The 14,121-nt window shown below is 58.5% G+C and overlaps 1 protein-coding gene across 3 annotated transcripts in view; it reads right to left on the minus strand.

Moving 5' to 3' along the window:
* The window catches only part of MACROD1 (mono-ADP ribosylhydrolase 1), a 175,391-nt gene that overhangs the window by 4,082 nt on the left and 157,188 nt on the right, over positions 1–14,121 (minus strand). For all 3 annotated transcript variants that reach the window (XM_017892614.1, XM_017892604.1, XM_017892611.1), the window contains exon 4: positions 12,678–12,707. In XM_017892614.1, coding sequence (XP_017748103.1) covers positions 12,678–12,707 — 30 coding nt within the window. The remainder of the gene's footprint in view (positions 1–12,677; positions 12,708–14,121) is intronic.

The raw sequence follows: 14,121 nt of genomic DNA on the forward strand, positions 1-14,121 counted from the left end.
CCTCCCTGTCCACACACCAGACTTCTTGCTCTCTCCCCTGTGAGTGCAGAGGGGAACCCCCGCACCCTGTTGTCCTTAGCCATAGGCCCAAAGGACCCCTCCCACACACACCCCCAGAGCCCCTTAGCTCTGCCCTCCAGGCCCTGTCCTGGTTCTTACCTGGGGCTAAGCTAGGTCCCAGAGACTCAAGCTTCCCGGTGTCCCATTCAGGGGAGATGCCCTTCCTTCCCTCTTCCCTCTTCCCACCCCACCCCAAGGCAGCTGGAAAAGACCAGCAGCCCTGGTCCCAGAGGCTACCTGGTGGGAGGTGGGGTATTCCTAGTTCACAGGAGCTGACCAACCCTCAGTCTCCTCTCCAGGGCCCTCAGCCACCGAAACCAACCTCCAGGCTCCAGCTCAACCCTCACCCCAAGTCAGCAGAAAACCTGGGGTCTTTCCTGGGGAGACAGAGCCCACCTGGGTGGCGGGCCCCCCCTGAGATGTTTCTCCACCAGGTCAAAGATGAAGCATTCCTCCACCTGTGGCCAGAAGACAGCCCCTAACACGCCTCTGCCTCCTCCCTGCAGCCCCTTCTTCCCTCTTCCCTCCTCTGCGTCTAAGCTCCCCTGATCTGGCTCCTTCACATCAGCCCTCTGTCTCACTATGTCATCCAGGTTGAAGTGCAGTGGCACAATCTTGGCTCACTGCAACCTCTGCCTCCTGGGTTCAAGTGATTCTTATGCCTCAGCTCCTGAGTAGCTGGGATTACAGGCGCGCACCACTATGCCCAGCTAATTTTTTGTATTTTCCGTAGAGACGGGGTTTCACCATGTTGCCCAGGCTGGTCTCGAACTCCTGACCTCAAGTGATCCACCCGTCTTGGCCTCCCAAAATGCCGGGATTACACATGCTGGTCTGGTTTTTTTTTTTTTGAGACAGGCTCTTGCTATGTTGCCTTGCCTCAGCCTCGTAAGTAGCTGGTATTACTCACCCCCCATGGCCTTTGTCAGCCCTCTCGTTGGGTAAGCACCTGCGTGGTGATTTATAGCCGCTGTCTTATTTTTCCTGTTTATAGAAGAAGAAACCGAGGCACAGAGAGGGAAACTTGCCCACACAGCTAGAAGGTTGGGCTCCCAACCTCGGTGGCTCTGCTTCCTCCGGGACCATGAAAGGGCCTCGCCCTGAACCACTCTGGCTGACTGGTTCAAATGGCCCCCGGTCCACGCTCTTGGGGAGGCAGTGTCTCCCCACATCAGTACATCCTCTCCCAGCAGCGGGGCTGCCCTGGTGGCCTCTTGTTGCACAGTGTTCTGAGGCCACTGTCTTTCTGGATGGTTTGGCTGCCCCCAGCGCTGACAGCTCCCTCCATCCAGTGGGCTCTCCCATCTCCTTCGTGAGCTCTCGTTCCTCAGGCCACTCCTCAAATGCCGCTGAGGCCCCATCTGCCCTCACCTGAGCCCGGGGGAACCTCTCTCTGCCCCAAGCCCTGGCCTCTGAGCAGCCCTTGGCCCTCCACCCCGGCCTCTGTGCGCCTCCCATGGAAGGATGTTGAGGAAGGAAGGAGGGCTGGGCCGAGTGATTGCCCGTGGCCCTGGGCATTCCTGGGGCAGTGGAGGGCACCAGGAGTGGGCAGGCCGGGGCTGGAGCCAGGCTGCCCTCAGAGCCAGCAGAGGTGGAAGGCAGGCGGGCTCCAGTGGGGCCATCCACCAAAGCGCTTAGGATGAGTTGGCCGCTATTTAGGGTGCTGTAATATTCATGAAGGGAAGATTAGATATTTAAATTTATTCAGCAATAAATGCGTCTCAGTGGGAGAGCATTCCTCATGCTAAACAAACAAGCAGGCAGGGGCTAATTAATTATTTACAGGAACATGAGGAGGCCTATGGCCCGGGGGACCAGGAGGGCAGCTGTGCTCCTGCTGAGGGCAGGGCACCCCAACCCGCAGGTCTGGACCTGCCCCTGGTCTCGCTATGCTCCCCCATTCCCCCTACCATCCCATGGGGCTGGCCTATGGTGTGCCCTCTTTAGGATTTCTCTTCCCAGAATTCCTGGCCATGAGATTGCTGGTGATTTGGGGCAAGTCACTTAACCTCTCTGAGTCCCAGAGCTCTGGCCTCAAGAGAGTGGTGGGGGCTGGGAGGGGGGGCTCATGCCTGTAATCTCAGCACTTTGGGAGGCTGAGGTGGGAGGGTCGCTTGAGCTCAGGAGTTTGAGACCAGCCTGGACAACATAGTGAGACCTCATCTCAAAAAAAAGAAAAAAGAGTGGTGGGGAGCACTGAGATATGCTGGGAGGTGTCAAGGGGAATGGAAGACTGAGGGCCAGGGGGGTTAAGCAACTTGTCCAAGGCCCAACAGTGAGAGGAGGGGCAGAAACTAAGATCTACAGTATTTTATTTATTTATTTATTTATTTATTTTTCGAGATAGGTTTTTGCTCATTGCCCAGGCTGGAATGCAATGGCATGATCTTGGCTCACTGCAACCTCTGCCTCCTGGGTTCAAGCAATTCTCCTGCTTCAGCCTCCTGAGTAGCTGGGATTACAGGCGCGTGCCATGATGCATGGCTAATTTTTGTATTTTTAGTAGAGATGGGGTTTTGCCATGTTGGTCAGGATGGTCTCGAACTCCTGACCTCATGATCCGCCCACCTCGGCCTCCCAAAGTGCTGGGATTATAGGTGTGAGCCACTGCGCCTGACCAAGACCCACATTATTAACCCTCATCTTAAGGAAGTAGTGATGGGCTCAGAGAGGCAAAGCCACTTTCCCAGAGCCACACAGCAAAGTGTAAGGCCTTGCCTGGGCAGCTCTCACCCCTGCTCCCCACCTTCCTAGACTCTTGTGGGCCCCAAGGGTAGGGAGGTGAGCAGGAAGCAGGGCCTGGTTGTGAGGGTGAGTGGGGCCTGGGCTGGCTGGGTCTCCAGCCTGCCGTGTGACTACAGCGTCTGGCCCTACCTCTCAGGTGCTGAGTCTCATACCTCTCTAGCTCAACCTCACGCCTCTGAAATGAGCTTTCAGGGGCTGTGTGGGGGGATCCCCTTTTTACAGATGGGAGGCTGAGGCTCAGCCACGGACTTCACAGGCAGGGGATTCCTTTGCCCCGTCATGCTCTTGGGGGCCTTGTACCCCAGGGACAGGCCGCACTGCCAGGGTAGAGACGCCCCTGAGAAGGCAGGCAGGAGGGGCTGGGGACAGAGGGCCTTGGGGAGGCAGAGATGTGAACTGGGGGTTGGGGGAGGGGTGTGCTTCCCTTCCAGCCCAGGAAGGACCAGGGGTCTGGGGTCCAGGGAACACTCCCGCCTGGACAGCTAGGCACAACCTGGAGGGCACTGGCAGCCGAGTCTTGGTGCAGCCCGTGCTGGTTTCCCTTTCCGGAGGAGGGCTACAGAAATACCAGATGCTAAGGCAGAAAGGGGCCAGGCTCCCCGGGAAATGGGGAAACTGAGTCTCTGAGAGGGTACCAACTGCATCAAGGGCAGACATCTGACCTGCTGCCCCAGGCTTCAAACACTGCAGAGGGAAGGTTTAGCCACAAAGCCTGGATAAGTGACCCACCCAAGGGTCCTGCACTCTCTTCTCTCCCAGCCCACTCCTCATTCTCTACCTCTGGCTTCTATTCAACTCTCAGGCCAAGAACCTGAGTGATATCCCATTGCCGAACCATCTTTGCCTCTGCCCACACCCTCCTGGTCACCCATTTAATCAACAAACCCTAGCCAGCCCCGGCTCTGTGCTAGGCTTGGGCTCAGCCCAGTGGGGTGCAGAGCCCATCCTCACCAGGCCCCACCCTCTCGGTACCAAGGCGGGTGGGTGCCCCAGGGAGAAGATGGATGGACAGCAGCTCTGTGATGTGATCTGAAATTCATTACGGGGTGAGATCAGCTCCTTAAATGGGGATTTGAAAACATTAGGGCTTCATTATGTACACAACGGCAGTGCCTCATTCATCATGCAAAAATCACTCCCGTTATTAAAAATCCCTGTGGCAGCTGCATGCAGGGGCTTGGTGGCATCGTGCCTGCTGGGGGCAGAGCAGGAGCTCCATAGCCCTGCCTGGTCAAAGCTGTGGCCATGGGACAGGGGCCCAAGTCCCAGCATCCCTCTTACACAGGGGGCCAGCTGCGGGGTGGGGTGGGAAGTGAGGTTCAGCTCCAGGGATTTAGTGCCTCAGTTTCTTCATCTGCAAAATGGAGACACTAATGATGCCTCCCATAGGGCTGGGTGAGGGTGTGTGAGATTCTGCAGGGAGAGGTTCAAACGGCGCTGGTGGCCATGTCATGAGTACTGAGAATGCCTGGCTGCTGTTGGCACCATCATCATCAACTGGGGTCAGGCAGGGGTGGCAGGAAGGCCTGGGGGCCTTTCCCTGGGGAAGGGCATGCGCCACCTGTCATAAAACCTCCCATGGCTCCCAAGGATACATGGAAAAAAATCCTCAACTCCAACAAAGCTTTCAAGGACTCTACTCTCTGGGGCTCCCTGCAGCCTCCCCCTCAGATGAATTCGCTACCTCCCGTGCCCCTCCTACTGGCTCCAAATTCTGCACCATTCAAAAAATGTGGACGAGGGCTGGGGGGTGGCGTGCCACGTGCCAGCCCTGTGCAAGGGCCAGGAGTCCTGTGGCCGCAGTTCTAGGGACAGGACACGCAGCTCTAAGTTGTGGCAGTGGTGAAAAAGGAGAAGGGGAAAATTGAGCTGGACTAGAGGGAGGAGGGAGGAGCAGGCTGTTCAAAGGATGAGGTGGCCCCTCCCAGGATGTGGCATTTGAGCAGAGCCCTGAGTAATGAGAAAGAACTGGCTTTGGAAGGAGATGGGGAGGAGAGTCCCGGATGAGAGTCAGGTCGGAGAACTCAGGAAGGGCAGAGCCATGTGGCGGGAACAGGCCAGCAGGTGAGGCTGGGAGGGGGCGCTGCCTCTACAGGACCTCCTGGGCGGTGCCAGGAATCGAGCAATCGGGAATTGGTTGCAGCTCAGGGGGAAGTTTCCAGCAGTGGAGGGATGTGTTCTGGTTCGGCCTCTGGGCCCTCTTCTGTTCCCTCTTTCTGGCACGCCCTTCCCTTCTATGCTGAAGCACAGCCCTACCCCTGCCCTTTGCCAGACAGCCCCATGCCAGAGGGTCCTGGCACGCCCACCCTGCACACACAACACCCATGAGACCGGCACAGGGACAGGTGCGGGGACTGCCAAGCCCCTTGGGCTGCCTGCTTCTTCTGAGCTCAGCCCTGCTGGGGAGGGGAGGGCCGCACACAGTCCCGCCTCCAGAGGGCTGAGGCTGGCCACAGGTCACGGAGGTCACGTTATCTGCTCGTGGAGCAAGGCCACGGCTAATCGGAGCGGCCGGAGCTGAGCCTTTTCCTAGCGGCGGCGGGAACCAATCACGGATTAGCAGCGGCCGGGCGATAGGAGATAGCGCCGGAGCAGGGCGCTGAGCGCTTGCGAGCCGGGCCGGAGTCGAGCGCTGAATACTTAGAGGCCTAGGCGAATCCTCCCGGGCCTCCCCGTCTACGAACAGAGAGCCAGTCAGAGCCAGAGAGGAAGAACGACAGGAGAAGGGAGAGGGAGCCAGAGAGAGGCAAAGTGTGGAGGGAGAAATGGAGAAAACGAGGGAGAGAGGGAAGTGGCAAGAGAAAGACCTGATGGAGAGAGTCAGGGTTGTAGGGGAGAGTGCTCGGCTGGCTCCCAAGGTCCCAGCATGTGTGTGAGGAGGGACGGCCCCTGGGTGGCGGCTTCTGAGCCGGTGAGGGAGTCTGCGGTGGGGCCTGGAGTGAGGTGAGAGGTGTGCTCCACGCACACACAGGCGCCCAGGGTTGGGGTGCGGGCACGGGACAGGGAGTGTTGTCCACATGGCAGGCCTTCACTAAACAGAGCAGTGGAGGGGGTGTCGGAGGGGCTGCCCTGACATGGGAAGGCGAAACTAGGTGGGAGGGTTGCGACAGGAAGGCGGAGGAGCACTCGGACCCGGGAGCAGCGTGTGCAATGCCCAGCAAAGTGCCACGGGAAGACAGCCAGGGAAGCCCAGCCACCCTAGCTTCTCTTGGGCGGGAAGGAGCTGGGCCCGGTGTAGGGGACACACACACACACACACACACACACACACACACACACACACGGGCTTGCCCTGCGGGCACAGGGTGCAGGGGTGCTCAGGGCCGACGGCATGGGGCAGGGGCAGCTGCACCCACACAGGCAGGCCCACTCGTGCAGTTTGGGTGGGGTTGCTGACCTCAGGAAGGCCCCAGACAGAATGTGGGGAGGGTGGGGATGGGGTTCCATCCTGTCCTGACCGCCTGCCGGGGATCTGCTTGACTCCCTCTCACCCACCCCAGGAGCTGACCCTTTGGGGCGCTGGCCAGGCTGGAGTAGAGATGGCGGCCACGCAGCCAGAGGAAGGCGGCCCTGAATTAATCTGTCACTAAAGCTTGGCCGTGGCAGGCGCAGTCATGATTTAGATGAATAATTGAAACGCTCCGATACATTTATTATCCCTTTAGTGCAAAAGTGGCAGAGAAAGACGAGGGGTAATTGAAAAAGAGCGCACAAATCTCCCCGAGAAAGCGGGCTCCTTATCGCCGAGTAAACATTTCAGTCCTAATAAACAGGAGAGACACGCGTCAGGGCCCTGTCGATTCCCATCCTGATTTAGGACCTGCCTGCCTTCTTACCATACAATAGGAGAGTGTTTTAAAAAATGTTTTTATTGAGCCAGTAAAAGCTTTCTAGGAGGGAGGTGGGAGAGAGGAGGGGCCCTGGCAGTCACCAGGCCAAAGGGTCTGTCGGGAAGGCTGGTGGCTGCCCCAAGCCCATCAAGCCTCCCTGAAGCTGACACAGGCCCTCTCCCTGGGTGCCCTCCATCCTGCTCTACCTGCCGAACTCCTATTTAGCCTTCGGGACCCAAGTCAAATGCTCCCTCTGCTGGGAAGCCTCCTACCAAACTGGGTCTCCCTGAAGGCTGAGTCCCAGCATTTGGCATAGCCCCCTCAACTCAGAGACAGCCCCAGGGAGGAATGGGCAGTAGGGGGAGTAAGGGGACTTCCCCGGGACTCACTGCATTGCCAGCACCATCTAGTTCGGCCCCAGGGCCTGGTGGGTGGGGGTTCAGGCCCAGAGTGAGGCAGGCACAGTATTCCTGTGCCCTCCAGGTTAAGTCCCTTTAGCCCCAGCAGCCCCTGGGGCTTTCACTGCACTGGGGGTGCCCGGGAGACTCCCGTCTCTGCTCCCATGAGGCTGCAGCCCTCTCTTGCTATGAATCACCGCACATTTGCTGTAAAAACAGTGGGCTTGGACCCCAAAGCCCTGCAGGCCAGGCCCAGTCCCATCTTCTGAGCCCCAGTTGTGCCTGCCCCTCCTGGCAGGAACTCCACGCCACCACCTACACCAGGGTGTTGGCTGAGGTATGGGCTGGGGGGTTGGCTGGGGTGTTGGTTGGGGTGTTAGCTGGGGTGTTGACTGAGGTGTTACCCAGGGTGCTGGCTGGGGTATTGGTTGGAGTGTTGGCTGGGGTATTGGCTGGGCTGTTGGTTGGGGTGTTGGCTGGGGTGTTGGTTGGCATGTTGGTTAGGGTGTTGCCCAGGGCACTGGCTGGGGTGTTGGCTGGCGTGTTTGTTGGGGTGTTGGCTGGGGTGTTGCACAGGGTGTTGGCTGGCATGTTGGTTGGGGTGTTGGCTGGTATGTTGGCTAGGGTGTTGGCTGGCATGTTTGTTGGGGTGTTTGGGGTGTTGGCTGGGATATTGGTTGGAGTGTTGGCTGGGGTGTTAGTTAGGGTGTTAGTTGGAGTGTTGGCTGGGGCATTGGCCAGGGCGTTGGCTGGTGTGTTGGTTGGGGTATTGGCTGGCATGTTGGTTGGGGTGTTGGCTGGCATGTTGGTTGGGGTGTTGCTTGGAGTGTTGGTTGGGGTGTTAGTTGGGGTGTTGGCTGGCATGTTGGTTGGGGTGTTGGCTGGGGTGTTGGCTGGCATGTTGGTTGGGGTGTTGGCTGGCATGTTGGTTGGCATGTTGCTGGGGTGTTGGCTGGGGTGTTGACTGGCATGTTGGTTGGTGTGTTGGTTGGGGTGTTGGCTGGCATGTTGGTTGATGTGTTGGTTGGGGTGTTGGCTGGTGTGTTGGCTGGGGTGTTGGGGTATTGGTTGGCATGTTGGTTGGGGTGTTGGTTGGCTTGGGGTGTTGCTTGGAGTGTTAGTTGGGGTGTTAGTTGGGGTGTTGGCTGGCATGTTGGTTGGGGTGTTGACTGGGGTGTTGGCTGGTGTGTTGGTTGGGGTGTTGGCTGGCATGTTGGTTGGCATGTTGCTGGGTTGTTGGCTGGCATGTTGCTGGGGTGTTGACTGGCATATTGGTTGGCATGTTGGTTGGGGTGTTGGCTGGCATGTTGGCTGGGGTGTTGGTTGGGGTGTTGGAGTATTGGTTGGCATGTTGGTTGGGGTGTTGGTTGGGGTGTTGGCTGGCATGTTGGCTGGAGTGTTGGTTGGTGTGTTGGTTGGGGTGTTGGTTGGGGTATTGCCTGGTGTGTTGGGGTGTTGGCTGGTGTGTTGGTTGACGTATTGGCTGGTGTGTTGGTTGGGGTGTTGGCTGGCATGTTGGTTGGGGTGTTGGCTAGGATGCTGGTTGGGGTATTGGCCAGGGTGTTGCCTACTGCCCCTCTCCATTGAGGGACTGGCAGGCTGGCAGTCCCCCCCAGGGTGAGGGGATGGGAGGAGGGTGCCAGACTGACAGCTGTGTCCCCAGCTCCCAGGGCACACAAAGGGTGCCACTCACTGCGCCACAGATGTTAATTATTTACTTCAGAGCAGGAAGCTCTTCTAGGGGCTCAGAATCTCCCATAATCCTGCCCTCAGGGAGAGTACGGAATGGACTCCGGAATGGCCACTGGAATGGTGGGGAAGCAGGCAATGAAGAACAAACACAAAACACAAGCAGGGAACCAGGGCTGTGGGACAAAGACATGGAGCAGTGGTGTCAGGGTTCTGGGCAGAGTGGCCAGGGCAGGCAGGATGGCCCTTGTGCTTGTTCGAACAATGGGTGGGTGGTCATGGGAGGGGCGTGGGTAGAGGCCTGAACTCATGTAGGAGGGATGTCCAGGGACTCCAGGGGAAGACGGGTGTGTCTGGGCAGAGTCAGGTGGGGTCTAACTTGGGCAGGTAGGGGACTAGGGCTGGATGAACTCAGAGGATGGTGGGAGTAGCAGGGGTACAGGGGAGGGCAGAGCACCTCCGGGGCCCAGGCTGGGCTCCATTCCAGCCCCAGCCTCATCCCTACCACAGCCCCCTCCCCGCCACCTCCACTGTGTTCCAATCACATTAGCAGAGTGACAGGCCCAGCAAGCACTAGCGGCGGCTCCATAAATCTCAGCCCATGTTAAAAGGCTGGACTCTGGGCCCACTTCCTCCAGGGGCACCCACCCCGTCCATCTCTGCATCAGTCGGGTTGTGTGAGAGGCCTGTGCCAGCCGCTCCTCACCCCTAAATGCTGGAAGGGGAACCAGAGAGGCTTCCACCGTGCCCCTGAGTGGCCAGGGCAGGGCCCCTCCACTTCCTAGAGTGAGGTTACTGGCCATCTGTGAGCCACTCCTGATTTGCCAAAACATCTGTGGTTTCCACTGGTTGCCCTTGGGTAAGGCCGCTGCTTAATGCATAGAGTCCCTCGGATTGCAGTGGAGGTGCCACCTCCTTCTAGAAGCCTTCCTGATGCCCAAGCAGGGACAGGCACTCCTCATCAAGCTCCTACGGTGCCACTCCTACCCCACGCCCACACCACAGATCACCCACCTTTTCCTGTAGTTCATTCATTCAATAAACTTTTTTTTTTTTTTTTTTTTTTTTTTTTTGAGACAGGGTCTCACTCTGTCACCCAAGCTGGAGTGCAGTGGTGCGATCTTGGCTCACTGTAGCCTCTGCCTATGGAGTTCAAGCAATTCTCCTGCCTCAGCCTCCTGAGTAGCTGGGATTACAGGTGTGTACCACCATGCCCAGCTAATTTTTGTATTTTTAGTAGAAAAGCTAATTTTTGTATTTTAGGGTTTTACCATGTTGGCCAAGCTGGTCTTGAACTCCTGACCTCGTGATCTGCCCACCTCAGCCTCCCAAAGAAATGGAATTACAGGCATGAGCCACCACTCCCAGCCTTAATTTTTATGTTTTTAGTAAAGACAGGGTTTCATCATCTTGGCCAGGCTGGTCTCTAACTCCTGACCTGAGGTGATCCACCTGCCTCGGCCTCCCAAAGTGCTGGGATTACAGGCATGAGCCACCATGCCTGGCTCCTTGTTCCTTGTTTTTTGAGACAGGGTCTAACTCTGTCACCCTGGCTGGAGTGCAGTGGCACAATCACAGCTCACTGAAGCCTTAACCACCCGGTCTCAAGTGATCCTCCTACCTCAGCCTCCCAAGCTATGACTATAGGCACACGTGCTACCATAGTTGGTTGATTTCTTTTTTTTTTTTTTTTTTGGAGAGATGGAGTCTTACTATGTTCCCCAGGCTGCTCCCAAGTTCCTGGGCTCAAGCAATCCTCCTGCCTCAGCCTCCCAAAGTGCTGAGATTACAGGCTGGGATTACAAACATTTATTGAGCACTTGTTGTAAGTGCCAGCCCCGGTTCTGGGTGCAGAAGATAGTCTTTCATTTTCAGGGGGTAGAAGACAAGGAACACCATATATAAGTAAATCATACAGCACGTTAGAAGGAGACAGGTGCTCAGAAAAATTAAAACCAGAGCAGGGCGGGGGCCGAGGGAGTGCCAGCATGGGGCAGGGGAGGCAGCCGCAATTTCAGCTAGGAGCCAGGGTGGGCCCTCCTGAGAGACGACATTCAAGTGAAGGCCTGTCAGAGTGAATGGAGCAGCCGCGTGGACAACTGGAGCAAGGGCACTGCAGGCAGAAGGAACTGCCAGGGCGAAGGCCCGGAGGCAGGAGTGGGCGGTGCCTGTCCAGGGAGGCCAGGGTGGCCGGAGCAAAGTGGGGAGGGTGGCAGCGTGGAGGTGACTGTGAGAGGTGACTGGGGACCTGACGAACCATGCTAAGGAACTTGGCCCAGGCCCTGAGTGAGATGAGAACCCTGGCAGGGTTATGGCAGAAGAGACTTGATGAGCTGGTGTGGGACTGAAAGGCCCACCCGCTTTGTGATCCTTTATCTTCCTGAACTGAATAACTAACGATCTCGCTCCTCACAGGCTCTCTGGACTCCTGGGCCATCTCCCGTCTCTGCGCCTCTTGGCTGGGCTCCAGCCATTCCTGTGTCAGAGCCTCCCTAAATTCCCCTCCCTCTCCTCCGCTTCCAGGCCTTTGCCTGCGCTGTTCCCTCTGCCCGGGACACCCTTCCCAGCACTCTTCACTGGGCTCACGCCTATGCATCCTCACATTGCAGTGGAGGCACCACCTCCTTCTAGAAGCCTTCCTGATGCCCAAGCAGGGACAGGCACTCCTCATCAAGCTCCTACGGTGCCACTCCCACCCCCAAGCCCACACCACAGATCACCCTGTGTCTTGGTGGTGCTCTCGTCTGCACTGGGAGCTCACGGGACAGAGGCCAGGCCCATCTGTGCCCGGCAGTACCTGTCCCAGCACCCAGCTCAGGGCCCGGCACACAAGGGTAATGAATGAACAGAGGAAGGGCAGGGTGCTGTGGGTGGGACACGCAGGTGTCAGGTCTGCAAAGTGTCCACCAAAAGGACAGGCTTCGGAAGAGGGTCCTAGGTGGCCTGTTTTCAGGACCACAGTCCCCAGCAAAGCCCCTTATTCTGTGAGGCCTCCAGGGAGCTGTGACCTCCATGGGGACAGCTAGAGGAGAATGGGGAGGAGGGAAAACATTTCAGCCACAAACAGACCCCCATTCTGCATCCTGGCTGGTCACTGACAGCTCTTAACGCTGCTCTTATTTATTCCTGACCTTCATGCCCCTTTTATTTTTCCCCCTTTTAAAACCTGGCCTGGGCCCCGCCACTACTGCTGTAAACATGGCCCCCAGGATTTATCCGACGGCGCATTAACCCCTGGCCCCTGGCTCACCAATCATCCTGCTGCCTGTGCAGACAGCGGGCAGCCCGGCCAGCTGGGGGGCTGAGGGACTGGGCTAAGGGGCTGATGTGGTCTGCTCTGGGTGGGCTGGCCATGGAGGCAGGTGCTGGGGGTACAGGGACACCCCCGCTTGGTACCTGTGACCTGGCCTGTATCACTTGCGGCCAGGTCCACCCTGACCTCTGACCTCCTGCTTGCCTGCCTGGCCCTGCCAGAACCCCTGCTCCATTGTGGTCATTAACAATGGCAAACACAGAGACATCCCAGGGCTGAGAGCTGACAGGTCTCTCCCTGTCCTGGCTGCAGAGCCCAAGGTCCAAGGGCAGGGCAGAGATGATAATTTTGCCCTCACAGGTGGGGAAACTGAGGTCAAGAGGGACAGAGCTGCCCAAGGTCACAGGGTGATCAAGGTCAGGGCTGGGTTTTTTCCACCACACTTGTGGCCCCCGCCCCCCTACAGAGCAGGAGGCCTGCCTTCAGAGGGGTGGGGAGCTGGCCTGGGTTGCCTGGTGGTAAGGGTGCCAGGCCTGCCATCCAGGTCTCCAGCTCTGGGGAGGGAGGCACCCTGTGAGGACAGCGGGGAAGGTGGATGGCAATGAGCTGGGCGCCGGGGGTGAGGGGTAGGGGAGGAACAGACTCGGCAGGGGAGATGCCACACCGCACCCCCACCCCCACCAAGACAGAAGGTCCACTCACCGCCACCGCCTCCGAGGAGGGAGCTGTTGGCTGCAAGAGAGAGAGAGACAAAGGCAGATCAGTGGGGAAGGGGCTGCGATGGGAGTATCAGCCTTGAGGGGAGGATGAGGTCAAGATGGGAGTGGGCTGCCAGCTGGGTCTTCAGACTTGAGCCCTCTGGGGCAGTGGTAGATGATGATGGAGAGGGAGGAGGTTCCTCATGGGCCTAGGGTTTGTAGGGTGGTAGGGCTGGGGACACAGGAAGGTTACCAGGGCCTGCCCGCTCACCCGTACGCAAGTGCATGGGTGGTCCAGAGAGGCAGATGGCCCCTGCCATGGCCCTTTCATTCCTTTGCTCTTTTGCCCACAGTATCTCCTAAGGCCGGTCAGCGCCAGGCCTGGTGCAGAGATGTGGGGAGGAAAGGACCTGTCCCCAGGGCTCACAGTTCCGGCAGGGCACAGCCTTGAAGCCACTAGGAAGCAGCTGCACCTTTGCAACTGGGCTAAGCGCTGCCCAGGGCCAGAGCTGGAGGACTGAGAACTCGGGGCAGCGCGGGGGGCGCAGATGGGGCGGGGGGTGGGGCAGGGCACCCAACCGCAAGAGGGACAAGGCACGCCGGGTAAGGGCCTGGACCACCTCCACTGAAGCCAAAGCCGGTCAACAGCGGGGTGACAGGCCATGTGGCCTTGTGCCTCAGTTTCCCCATGTGGGAGAATAGCCCCACCTCACCGGCTGGTGTGAAGGCCAATAGAGAGGGGTCCTCAGCTCTGAGCCCCGCTGCAGGAAGGCCTGGGTCCCCGCCCCCTCCTTGGACTAGGGGTGGCACTGCCAGGCAGAGCTGGACTGACAGCTTTGTGGCTGCCACCTTCCTGCACAGCCCTGTCCATCTCAGTATGTCCGGCTGGCTGCCCCCCGCCACCATGCAGCTGACATGGGGGCAAAGTGAGGCTGGGAGCCCCTCTCTGCAGGAATGCCAGAGCTGTGTATGCCAACGCTGCCCCCAGCCTGGGCTCCAGCTCCCGCCCCCAGCCTGGGCTCCGGCTCCCGCCCGCAGCCTGTGTCCGTGGTAACTGTCAGAGCTCATCAGGGAAAGCAGCAGGCGAGGCCAGGCAGGTGCTGCCCAGGCCCAGATGCTGCCCAGGTGAGAGGCCAGCTGTGCTCGCCCCTCTACTGAGGAGTACTGGCTCCCAGGTGGGGCCTTCAGCTCTGCACACGGCTTTGCTACCCACCCCATCTGCCCAGTCCATTGCAACCCTTTCTGTAGAAAGGATGGGGGGACACAGAGCCAAACTGGGCCAGCCAGGCTGTGGGCCCAAGATGCCATGAGGATGGCATGGATGCTGCTAAGTGGTGTCGGGTGGCTCCGAGTGGCTGGTCTCCCAGAGCTGACAGCTCTTCGCTTGGGGAATAATTAATTCCACAGCCCGAAAACCCAAGGCTGCAAGTTGCCACGTTACTTGCGAG

This window comes from Rhinopithecus bieti, unplaced genomic scaffold (genome assembly GCF_001698545.2).
Source record: "Rhinopithecus bieti isolate Rb0 unplaced genomic scaffold, ASM169854v2 scaffold_1017, whole genome shotgun sequence".
Classification (NCBI taxonomy): Eukaryota; Metazoa; Chordata; class Mammalia; order Primates; family Cercopithecidae; genus Rhinopithecus; species Rhinopithecus bieti.